Source organism: Pinus tabuliformis, chromosome 3_2 (genome assembly GCF_031772625.1).
Source record: "Pinus tabuliformis cultivar Carrire ecotype Pingquan chromosome 3_2, CPIR1, whole genome shotgun sequence".
In the NCBI taxonomy this organism is placed as follows: domain Eukaryota; kingdom Viridiplantae; phylum Streptophyta; class Pinopsida; order Pinales; family Pinaceae; genus Pinus; species Pinus tabuliformis.
The window spans coordinates 818,780,052-818,792,865 of NC_142302.1; the positions used below are offsets into that span (position 1 = coordinate 818,780,052).

The following is a 12,814-nucleotide window of genomic DNA, read 5'->3' on the forward strand; positions in this document are numbered from 1 at the left end:
GGATCGATATGAGACACTTTGGAGTGATGGAGTTACAACGATGATGATGCCTTGGTGGCAACACTTGGGCATGGGTTGAGCCGAGACTCAACCACCTTTGACATGGGAACTGATTGACAACACATGGATAGATGAGACAGGTGTATACTTGTTTCTATGGCAGACTTGAGGGATGACACATTGCAGATATGATGGAGGTTGTTTCATGGACCTGGATGTGGCACACTGAGAGTTGAAGATTGATGAGATGGTCTCTTCATATGGACGAGATACACATATGGATGATGTTGGGATAGATGTGGCTGATTTCATGCAGCACATTGACACCAAACATCATGGAAAACTTGTTGCAGATGAGATGAAGACTACTTCATGGACCTCAGCGTGGCTTACACTTGTATGGAGATGGATTCTTGGTTGAGTTGATGATGTGACGGGATGTTCTGGGAAACAACTGATGATGACATGTGGATGTTCACTCTTGTGATTTGAGCGTGACAGTTGGACTAGCTACCCAACTAGTTCAGACATGGGGGCATGCAATGTGCAGAGATGTGTTAGCATTGTCTTGGAGTATCATGGCAGTGGTTCACATGATGACACATGATGAGGTCGACACGAGATGTTGCAATGGGCATGTAGCTTGGATGGAGGGACCAGCCTTCCATGATGGAGAGCAGCATGTGGAGATTGTGACAGGGTGGTCGATGATCATGGATTGAGATGATCTCTGATGTATGACATACCGATGGGTGTATACCTTGGTATGTGGTCTTGGTGACAGATGGTTGCCAAGGCGAGACATGGTGGAGACGGTGGTTCTACATATGTTACAGTGATAGTTGCAGTATGTGGAGGAGTCGACATCAGGGATATTGATGATCTTGGTGGATGGCTACCAGGATGGTATGTTGTCGAGGACGACAACGATTTCAGGTGGAGGAGGATGTAAGGCCTTCGAAGTTGTGCGACGGTTGGGCGCCGGGCGACCGGGCGCGCGCGCACGACGGGCGCGTGTTGGAGGTGCGACGGGCGGTTGTGCGACCGAACGGAGGAGCGACCAACCGGGCGTGTGATGGATATGCGACGATAAGTGCGAGCTTGGTGATGAACGACCAAGTGTTGTGCGTGCTTATACCCATGCCTTGGAATGTTTGCGGTGGAGGGTTGGCCGACCAACGATGAGGGTGTGGCCGACTTGTGGAATGCCCGAACGATGCGAGTATGGGGTGTGTGGGCGGTCGGCTGGGTAGCCCACCCACACACGAAGGAGGTGTATATATGTTGGACGTTGGAGCGCTCAAACCAACGAACTTCGCACTTCTCATATGCACTTCACTCTTGGAGGAGAGACACTTGTGAGCAGGTTTGAGGAGAGATGAGCGCATAGCTCATGCGCTCTCCTTGGTAGAACGCACTTGGTGGAAACGCTCTTGGTGAGAGGTGAACGCGTTGGGCAAGACGTGCCCGGGTTGATTGTGCGGAGGTGTTGTTGTGCCGAGACTTGGCGAGGGTGTCTTGGTGGCTCGGGTGAGCGCCCGCCCATCGTGCAAGTGTGCACGAAGAATTGTTGAAGTGTTGGGTTGTGAACGGAGGTGTGTCTCGGTTGGAGGCACCCGTGTGTGGCAACTTGGAGGCGTGCCCAAGTTGGGCAAACGACACGATTGTGAGACGAAGGTTGGAACCAGAGGTCGTAGAGTTGGGCAGGTGGTACTACGTGCTATTCACACGATTTGGGCATTTGTCAGAGGTTGGCAAGTGGGACTGCGTGTGGGCAGGTGTACATGGTTTGGGCGTTTGCGACCAAACAAAAAGCGAACCGGCGAAGACGTGCGATGAGGTGAACAAAGGGTTGGAGAGTCGTGCGGCGACCATGCGGAGGTGCCGACGAGCTGGGCAACCGAGTTTGCCGAAGTTGGAAATTTGGCTAAGTATAAATTTGGGGTTTCCTAAGAACTTAGTCTGTACTTTGTAAAAGTGGAAAATTATACATATATTGATATTCGGGTAGACTCATATTGCAGGGAGTTGCCCCTCCCTTTATACTGTTGTGCATTTCTCTTGTATAATGCTGTTGATAATGAATGTGTATGGGTGTTCATTAGTATAAAGGCACATTAATAATACTTGGTAACGAAAATAAAACTAAGTATGGAATGTTAAGGCGTAGTCCATGAACATAAGTATTGGTGAAAAGAAAGTGTTCGGTAGTGCCGCACCTCGCTATAAGCGGTTGAAAGACTACTGCAGATGTAGGGGCGTGACACACCCACTCGAGAAGAAGTTGAAGAGGGGCAGGCAGTCTTGCATCCACACACTTTCTCCCTCTCACGATCTCAAGAACCACGATCCCATAACTATAAATGTCAGTTTTTTCCGTTAATTGCCCATGAACCGCATATTCGGGTGCAGTGTAGCCTCTGCCTTAAACCAAATTCATGAAAGCCACGAATTAATATCTGGATTCAACAGTTACAAAGATTCGCTGAAAACATCTAATAAATGAATTGCTGAACTTACATTGTTCCTCCCACTCTGGTAGAAACATGTGTTTGGATTTCTGGGAAAAATCTAGCCAATCCAAAATCTGTAATTTGGGATGAAGGCTATCATCCAAAAGTATATTTGGACATTTGATGTCTCTGTGTTTAATGCGAATGTTGGATTCCCCGTGCAAGTATGCAAGGCCTCGTGCTGTGCCCACTATAATGTTTAATCGGTTTTCCCAGCACAAAGGATTTCTTATCTTGCCTGCGGACCCCAGCAATAGTATTCTAAAGCTTCAGTACGAGTCACATAATTTCTGAAAACAACATGAATTTTGAAAATGTTGGCACTAGTAAGAACAACCTACCCAACAAATGTTTGTCAAGGCTGTTATTTGACATAAATTCGTAAACCAGCAAGCGTTTGTGCCCTCGCTTGCAACATCCGAGTAAAAAAACAAGATTACGGTGACGGACACTACTGATGAGCTTCACTTCTGTTAGAAATTCCTCAGCAGCTTGAGTAGTGTGGTTTCCATTAAGTTTCTTAACGGAAACATCCCTCCCATCTGGAAGCCTTCCCTGCGGATCATCAAAATCATTACAATTACGCTGCAGAGGTACCACATAATTGAACAAAACCATCAAAACCACGAATATTATTATACCTTGTAAACTTCTCCGAATCCTCCTTTGCCAAGCATGTTTTTCCGATCAAAGTTTCCAGTGGCATCTTTGAGAATCTTGTAATCAAAATATACTTCCTCGAAATTTCCTCTTGCATCTATATTCTTATATGTGGACAGAGCATCACAATGACAACTTTGTTCATAATGATTTAATCCGACAAAGTTACAAATAAATAAATAAAATAAAATATATAGCGCAATTCGCATGGAAACGATACTTCAATAATTTTATTATTACCTGTTCTAACAAAGGTTTTCCACTGTCTAACACATCGATCGAACACCAGGCACAGCATGACAAATAGAGTTGTTGAACCGACGACGCTTCCCAACAATATAGCTATTTTTTTCGATGTCTTTTTACCGGACGTGCGTGTCGAATTGCCCGGTAACGGTGTCAAATTCGTCGATCTGGGCGGCATTGTAGGCGACATTGTGGGGAACCCATACGGTTTCACTCTAATTTCGGGACTTGCCCCTCTAATATTTTGTCGTGTAATTAGAACGAAAATATGAATTAACGAAACAGACATTTTATATCATTATCAAACAGCTAATACATGCACAGAGTGCTCTGAAGTCTGTTTATCGTTAACAACAAATAATAAAACAACCCCACCTCGAGACCTCGACCGTCACGTAGGGCAATACAGTTGTGTAATATATCCCGCTTTCTTTGAGTTACTGTAACAATTAATAACCGAGGCCACAGAATCGCCCAGTGGCAGTTTTCTTGCCAGTGAAAATAATAACCGAGGCCACAGAATCACCCAGTGGTATTTTTCTTGCGAGTGAAAATAAATTCAAAAATTCAAAATGTTGTAGTGTTTGAATCGTTTTTATAGTAGAAATTAATTTAGAACATAGGGCAAGACCATATAAGGAATTAATGGAGCCAACCGTACAACTTTATTTGCAGAAGAGTGGGTTATGACTTTCGCGGATGAGCAATGGGTTTTTGGAGAGAATATCTTTTGAATCGCTGTCATTTGTTAAGAAACGGTATCGAGAAGAAAACTACGCACACAGACCCTGAACATAAAAGATTGAAATCTCAAAGGGGAGGACAACTGTTCATAAGAATCTGAACACCAATAGATTGGTGACAGTATGCTTTCACTTTTCTCGCGACTCACCGCTTCGCTTAAGCATTTTGAGTGCTAGGAGGCTGTGAAAAGGGCCGTTCAACTCACCGCTTTTCTGCAGCATTTAGAGTGTTAAGAGTGTTTTCTAAAGCGAAAAGCGCCGTTCCAGTGAGAATTAAATAGTATGACGGGAATTTCAAGGTAAAAATGTTAAAATAGAATATGCACTAACAAAGAGAATTTACCAACAAAATGTATTAATTAACAAAACAAATTTGAGGAGAATAATTTAAGATGATAATGTCTATAAGATAAATAGAATTTAAGATGACAATGTGAATACACAAAATTTAAGATGATAATGTCTATAAGATAAATAGAATTTAAGATGACAATGTGAATACACAAAATTTAAGATGATAATGTGATTTGAAGGTAAAATGTTTTGGAAGTTAAATGTTTTTTTTTTTTATATACAAATTTAATGAGTAATTACTTTGCATATTGAGTCTTTTACTTTTCCTGTATATATAGATGATAACCAAAAAAATATCAAACACATTTTCCTTCAAATTTTATAGCAGTAGATTTATTAAAATTATGCAGAAGGATTACTCAATTCCAAATTTAATTTCACCTCAAATTAAAAATACAATTAAAAAATAGCTTTTCTTAATTGATAATTATTTTATTATTTTAATTAAAAAACTATTTACATTTCAAAATTTTCCTAATAATTTTTTTTAAATTTATATTCTATATTTTTTTAATTTTTAATTTTTAATTATTTTAAAAACATAAAAAAATAGAATAAATACTTTTAATAAATAAAAATTTAATATTTTTAAATTTAAAATTATGTACACTAAATAAAATATAACTCTCTATTTTTTAAATTGAAAATAATTTATCTAACATATATTTTATATTAAAAAAAACAAACCAACCAACCATATTTTACACACTCTTGAAACAATGTCCCAACACCACCTATTCCTAAAATACATGCCATAAATAACATCGTTCTTGCAATGAATAACACAATTAAAACTATGCTGAAGTAAAATTTTACCCTGAATTCAATTGTAATTGTCACTAAGTCAGAAATAACTTTTATTTAATAATGTTACTTAAGAGTGTTACTCATCTTATGAACCCTTTCTTTTGACCTATATTATCGTAGGTATTTCCATGAGATTCTTATTTGTTTCGCTTTATAAAAAAATTAGTTTTTTTTAAATCAATTAGTTGAATATAGATGAGATCAGCCCCAATTTATTCTCACATATAACTCTTATTTTAAATTTATTTTCATAAAGATTCAAATTAATAATTCGATGTGTGCTAATGTTCACACAAACTAATTTATTTACACTTTCTAAATAACATTGGACAGTTTCTAGACAATCCCATCAGGTCTCCAAGTTGCAGGCCGTGTCTGCAGGGCTTTTGACAGTTTCTAACACGATCCCATCAGGTCTCCAGGTTGCAGGCTGTGCCTGCAGGGCTATTCATCTGCAGTATCCATGGAAAGATATGTAACGAAATAACCTCTTCAATAATTGACGTTACGTAATCTGAATGGCTGAAGCCTCTTTGGAAAAACTCAAAAATCTTCCTTTGTCTTATAAAATGATGGTTTTAATCACCATTACTATCCCGTTACGACCATCCATTACCAGCACAAGCTTTGAAGTTAAAAGTTTACAAATTGCTCCAATTGAAGACAATGGGGAGGCTCCGACGGCTCGGCTACAATATCAGGAATTGACTTTCAGATCACCGATTAAGCACAGGACAATCAGGATATGTTGAGGGTTTTAATATTGTAATGGAAAAATGGGATATGTTGAGGGTTTTAACAATGTAATCGAAAAATGGGGTTTGAATAGTGTACCCACATACATATACTTGACAAAGTGTCTTCTAAGTCTGGTGATCATATTTGACAGACATTTTTCCCGTAAAATTTCAGCACTGAATGGATAAAAGCTTCTGTATCAGGACAAATCTAATCTGTCATTAAACCTATAGATCCAAAATATTATGTTTGAAAGGCCAATGGCTTAAACTCGGAGGTTTCGATGTTGGTGGCAGTCATAGAAAAATACTGATGATTTGCCAAAATATGTTTGGATTCAGGCAAACAAAGAACCCTTGAACCTGCCCTGTCTCAAACCCTACCCAATGCTATGAGAGAGGAATCCACCATTTCTTTTCAGGAAAGAAGAAATTGACCATTCAAAAGGTCAGAATTTTATTTCAAAGGTGAAATGAAATGAAAGCTTATGCTACTTCCCTCTCTTTGCATAATTTTTTTTAGAGCCGTGAGCTCGAAAACTGTCCCTTTTTGGCCCTAGCTTCTTGAGAACCGCCGAGGAAGTAATTGACACTAGCTATTTATACAAAATGTAGCCAAATTTTATTAAATGTCATCCAGCAACAATGTGACCATTTCTTCCAAAAGGCGAGCGATAAGCACTTATCCCTTTTCTTTACATCATTTGGTATAGGCCCAGGCTCTGAAATGGTAAAGGATAAGCGCATATCCCTGGCCATCACATCATTTTGGAAGGATAAGTAAAAGTTATAAATATCAGTGGATGTTATATTTACCTTATATTTTTAAGGGGTGTAAACGGTTGTTTACAAGGCCACAATTTTGTCCGTGAGCAGTTTTTAAAAATTTTATTACAAAATTTAATTATAAAAATATTTAAGTAATTTTTTAAGTTTTTTAACAAAATTTAATCATAAAAATATTTAAATAATTTTTTAATAATAGAAATTGATTTAGCATTGTCAAAACTCTTTGATAAAAATATACAAAATTCTAAAATTCGATAATCATAACCCAAATTTCTTAAAATTTTTGCCATATTTTAATCAAAATCTCAAAAAAACTCACTATTTTTGAGACAAAATTGTAAGCGGATTAAAATAATATTTTATAGTGTTTGTCCAAAACATGAAGATGAAACAAATTGTTGTCCGGTCAATTGGCCATTTTCCGTCGAGCCAAGAAGAAATTGACCATCCCTAAATTAGTTAGAGTTTGATAAGATTTAAGTGCGTCTTATATAGTGATATGGGGTTAAACGGTAAGTTTTGTTGGGTGAAATCCATGAGATGGAGGTTCAAATCTTGTTGAGTATATGGCTTGTTGTGTCTTGGCTAGAAGAGTAGACGACCCCCAAGCGGATGTCTCGCCTCTTGTTGAGGCATAAGTTAATTGCTTTCTCGTTTTATGTCGTCTGGTTTTTCTAAGACGCTTAAAGCAGGGTAAAGCAGGCTTTTCTACGTTCTAACTCGAAGGGTTTATCTTGAGGAAGTCAAGGGTTTTGGGATTAATATAAAACCAGTATTCAATTTTATTTTTTTTTAATTATCAAAAATTTGTAAAATTTTGATAAAATTTAGCAGGGATTTTTGTAAATTTAAGTTATAGTTAACAAATTTTTAGGTTTTGGGTGTTCTAAAAGTTTTTGATGTTGCTGAATTTATTTTCACCATCAAAAAATGATTCAAACAGTGTTGGTGCAAGATTTTTTGAATTTTTTTCCCATATTCCAGCCATTTTTAGCCGTCCAGAGAATCCTCCACCTCAGTGAACACTTCCTACAACTTTCTTCAATAATAATAATATAAAAACTATCTCACCGGGCCACTTAAATTATGATTAAATTTTATTTTATTACTGATTTAACAACTAAATTTTAATTAGCTTTCCATTACCCAAAAAAATCAATTTAACTTAAACCCTTTGGTACAGGTTTTCCAAAAGGCAACCAGGTAAGGGATAAAACTTCTCATTCCTTGCCTTTACCTCATTGGACAAGGAATAGGCACAGGTTTTGAAAAGGTAGGAGATGCGCTTAATATCATTTGGCAAGAGCTTATCTGTGGTTCTTACATCAATTGGAAAAGGATAAGTACCATTACAGATCAATTTGCAGTACATTAATTTTCTCCCAGTTTAATTACAGTGTAAATACGCTGAAAATTTTTATGTTTTGAAAATACCAGACCTCCAATTACTCTGATTTGCTGAATAAGCAGAATAAATAGTAAATGAACTGGATGAATAATAGAGTGTTCATTGTACACAAAAATGCGAACCCTAGGAGGTCCAAATAAAAATAAAAATAAAACATTACGCGCACCAGTTTAGCCAAACAGTGCACAATATGTTGAGGAGTTGGAAAATTCACTCTCTATGATTCTCAAGTGGTCGCACTGTGGAATAGAGAACTGACCTTGTAGGGAGGTGGCATTGCCGCCGCAGAAAACGACTTTATAGTCGGTGCTTCTGGGGCAAGTGAAGGTGGTGTTGGCATCGTCTTGTGCATAGTTGTAAGCCTGGGGGCATTGGCGCTTGAAAATCATCGAATAGTTAGTCCGACTGCAATATTGTAATGTATTAAAACGAGTGCAGGTGCTATCGCATCCGCCGGAAACCCTCAATTCAGCGGGGCAGATGGCACTTATATTGCTGCTGCAGGCGATTGCATGGCATGACGAGTTGAAGGGAATGATCGACACGAGCAGGTTTAATCCATCCACCAAAGAGATGTCATAGAAGTCGAGGTTGTTCATTTGATTGAGAGAGTACTCGATGATCGTCGCAGGGGATGCTCCGTAGCCTTGACATCTTAGTAGACCCCCACAATCCCCAGTATCGCAGCTTGTTGGGAATTTCTGATAATTCCAAAACAAATAAATAGAGAAAAAATGCTTTGTTTTTTAACACAGAGGAACAAAAAAAACCTATTTCAGAGAACAGAGTTTTACCCACACACATAAAAACTTTGTATTCATTAACAGGGACAACAGTTACAAAAATACTCCTTTAATAGAGGGGTTTCACCAATAGAACTTCTTCAGATGCAGTAAAAAAAATTTACTCTGTCTTTGCAACAAAGAGCAATACTCTATTTCTTCAAAAATTAACACTGTTGAAAAACACTCCTGTGACTGCACTGCTATGCATTTCATTTTCTCTCTCAACTTAAAAATAAAATTTACACTGCTGTGTAAAATTTCCTTCATTCGCGTGTTGCGTATGTGCCCCTTTACATATTACATTACCATGAAAAAAAACAAACAGGACATAACATTTTGTTTTACATCCGCCGTAAAAATAAAGCTACTTCCATGACTTAAAAAATAATAATAAAATTAAAAAACTTTTACCTACATTCTACGACCATAGTAAATATCATTAAATTACTTTACTGACAAAAACGACGGTCAACGAAACTTCCACTTCACGTTAAACAATTTATGGTTCTATGGTGTAGGCCTGTACATCGACCGTTGATTCAATCGGACGGCTGTTTGTAATTCCCCAGGGGTCCCTTCTTACCTAACTTTATGCGCCGGGGAAAAGTTGTTTTGGAACAGTTGTTGTGGCCACGTGTCGGCTGATCCGTATGCTCGCTGCCCCCGGTGGAAAAACCAGCGTTCAGCGAAAGGCGGTGCGGGGAGGTACATTGGCAGTTTTCCAAGAACGCAACAGTTGAAAATAATATTTCAACACTCCCCTTTAATTTCAACTGCTGGGTTATCAGTGATACCCAGACATTTCCTCAAAAACTCAAAACTTTTCTGCCCCAATGGTTTGGTCAGAATGTCTGCAACTTGCTCCTGAGTTCTGCAGTGTTGTAAAACAATTTCTCCATTGTTTATCAATTCCCTGATGTAATGAAACTTTGTGTCAATGTGTTTCGTTATCTTATGAAACACAGATTTCTTGGATAATGCAATAGCTAAACTATTGTCACAAAAAATCACAGTTGTTTTTACTTGCTCTTGGCATAAACTCCTTAACATCCTTCTCATCCAAATTGCTTGACATGCTGTTGTTGTAACTGCCACATATTTTGCTTCTGCTGTAGACAATGCTACAATAGGCTGTTTTTTAGAAGCCCATGAAATGGCTCCTGAACCCATGTGAAAAACATAACCGGATGTGCTTTTCCGATTATCTACATTTCCAGCCCAATCACTATCAGTGTATCCAATTAAATCTGAACATTCTGAAGTAGTATATAAAATGCCAAACCTTTAGTATCTTTAACATACCTCAGAATCCTTTTTATTGCCTGCCAATGTGCTTCTTTTGGCCTCTCCATGAATCTGGAAATTAAACTAACATCATGCATTATATCCGGCCTAGTTGCAGTCAAATACATGAGGCTGCCAACTATGCTCTTGTACAAACTAGGATTGAAATCCTTGCTGCTGTCCTCTTTGCTGAGTTTTAATCTCATCACTGTGGGAGTGATTGCTGCTTTTCTCTCCTGCATATTAAATCTTTCCAACACTTCATTAACATATTTTGCTTGTGAAATAAAAATCCTATTTCCATTTTGTTCTACTTCTATTCCTAAGAAGTATCTCAGCAAACCCATGTCAGTCATTTCAAATTCTTCTTTCATGTCTGTTTTGAAATTTTCAATAAGATAATCATCATTCCCTGTGAAAATAACATCATCAACATATAACACAACAATTAGTAATTTACCATCCTTTTCTTTGATATAGAGGGTGGGTTCTCCCTCACACTTTTCAAATCCATTTTCCAGTAAATAGGAATCTATCCTACTGTACCACGCTCTTGGTGCTTGCTGGAGCCCATAAAGAGCTTTCTTCAATCTGCACACTTTGTGCTCTTGGCCTTTCTTTTCATAGCCTATAGGTTGTTCAATGTAAACTTCTCCCATTAACAGTCCATTTAGGAATGCTGACTTCACGTCCATTTGGTAAACTTTCCACTTGTTTTGTGCTGCTATGGACAACACTGCTCTCACGGTTTCCATTCTAGTAACCAGTGCGAAAGTTTCCTCATAGTCTCTCCCATGCTGTTGCTTATATCCTTTAACAACAAGTCTTGCCTTGTGTCTTTCTATTTTGCCTTTAGCATTACTCTTGGTCTTGTCAACCCATTTAACTCCAATGACTTCTTTTCCTTTTGGTAGTTCAACTAAATCTCATGTTTTGTTTCTTTTTATGGCATTGATCTCCTCATACATAGCTTCTATTCATTTCCTATCCTTAATTACTTCTTCGAAATGAACAGGGTCATCAACATGACAATATAAAGCAAACAAAGAGTTCATACCTTCATTTGCTACCTCTTGTTGATAAATGTCACTTAAATTTCTGAACTTCTTACCTCTTTCATTTGGTGTACAAGTGCTTGAAGAAGCACTTTAATTTCCTCCTTGTGGTGTGCTTGGAGAAGCACTTTCATTTCTCATCAAAGGTGTCTCTTGCTACCCTTGTGTTGGTACTGCTGTTTGTGGATGTATTTCAACCATCTCCTCATCATCTTCATCATGAGACAAAGAGTTTTAACATTCACTGTTTTCTCTATGCTTCCATTCCAAGCTTCCTCCTTAATGAACTGAACATCTCTACTCACAATAAGCTTCTTGGTGGATGTGTTATACAACCTATAAGCTTTGGATTCCTTACTGTATCCAATGAAAATACATTTCTCCCCTTTTCTGTCCAACTTCTTCTTTAGTTGATCTGGAATGTGTGCATAAGCCACACATCCAAAAACTTTCATGTGGGTGACTCCTTACTTTGTCCCACTCCATGCTTCTTCCGGCACTTTGTTCATGACTGCTTTTGTAGGGCATCTATTCAAAATGTACGCTGCATAGTATACAGCTTCAGCCCAATAATCATTTGGCAAATGCTTTGCCTTTAACATACTCCTCGCCATATCCATGATTGTCCTATTCTTCCTTTCGGAAACTCCATTTTGCTGCGAAGTGTACCTAGTGGTAAACTACTTATGAATTCCATTTTCTCTACAAAGACGTAGAAATTCTTTGGAGATATACTCACCTCCTCTATCAGTGCTTAGAACTTTAATATGCAACCCACTTTGGTTTTCTACAAGTGCCTTGAAATTGCAAAATCTTTCAAACACTTCACTTTTGTTCTTCAGGAAATAAACCCATGTTCTTCTAGTAAAATCATCGATAAATGTTAGTATATACTGGCTGCCTGCAAGTGACGGAGTTTGCATCGGTCCACATAAATCTAAGTGGACAATCTCTAAGGGTGCTTTTGCCCTTATGATTTTCCGAGATGGAAAATTTTCTCTGTGTTGTTTTCCCAAGAAACAACCTTCACAAAGGCTGTCTAGATTCTCTATCAATGGTAATCCTCTTACCATTCCTTTTCTATTCAACAAGTTAAGACCTCCAGAGTTGAGATGTCCAAATCTCAAGTGCCACAACCAATTTTCATCTTTTGGTTCGCTTTGGAAAGCCTCTTATGTCATTGCTGCTATTTCTTCTCCATCTTTTAAATCTGCTTTCGTCCTGAAAGGGAACATCCTGTTCCTTGTCATCTTCACTTCAGCGATACATTGTTTGCTGAGTGTTTTATCCATGATGGTGCATACATCATTCACAAAGAAAATATTGTACCCCTTTTAAATAAGCTGTCCAATACTTAAGAGGTTACATTTCATTCCAGGAACATAATGGACACCTGCTATGGTTTTCTTTTCACCTTTCCTTGTTAAGACATT

General features: G+C 38.1%; 1 protein-coding gene across 1 annotated transcript; it reads right to left on the reverse strand.

The window, feature by feature from the left end:
• Positions 1–2,792: 2,792 nt before the first annotated feature.
• Positions 2,793–3,597, reverse strand: LOC149183163 (G-type lectin S-receptor-like serine/threonine-protein kinase SD1-1). The gene is made up of 3 exons (XM_089414857.1): positions 3,414–3,597; positions 3,155–3,270; positions 2,793–3,068 (listed from the first exon to the last, which is right to left on the reverse strand). Exons 1-3 carry the CDS (start codon positions 3,595–3,597, stop codon positions 2,793–2,795), a joined length of 576 nt encoding a protein of 191 aa, XP_089270983.1.
• Between the last annotated feature and the right edge of the window lie 9,217 nt (positions 3,598–12,814).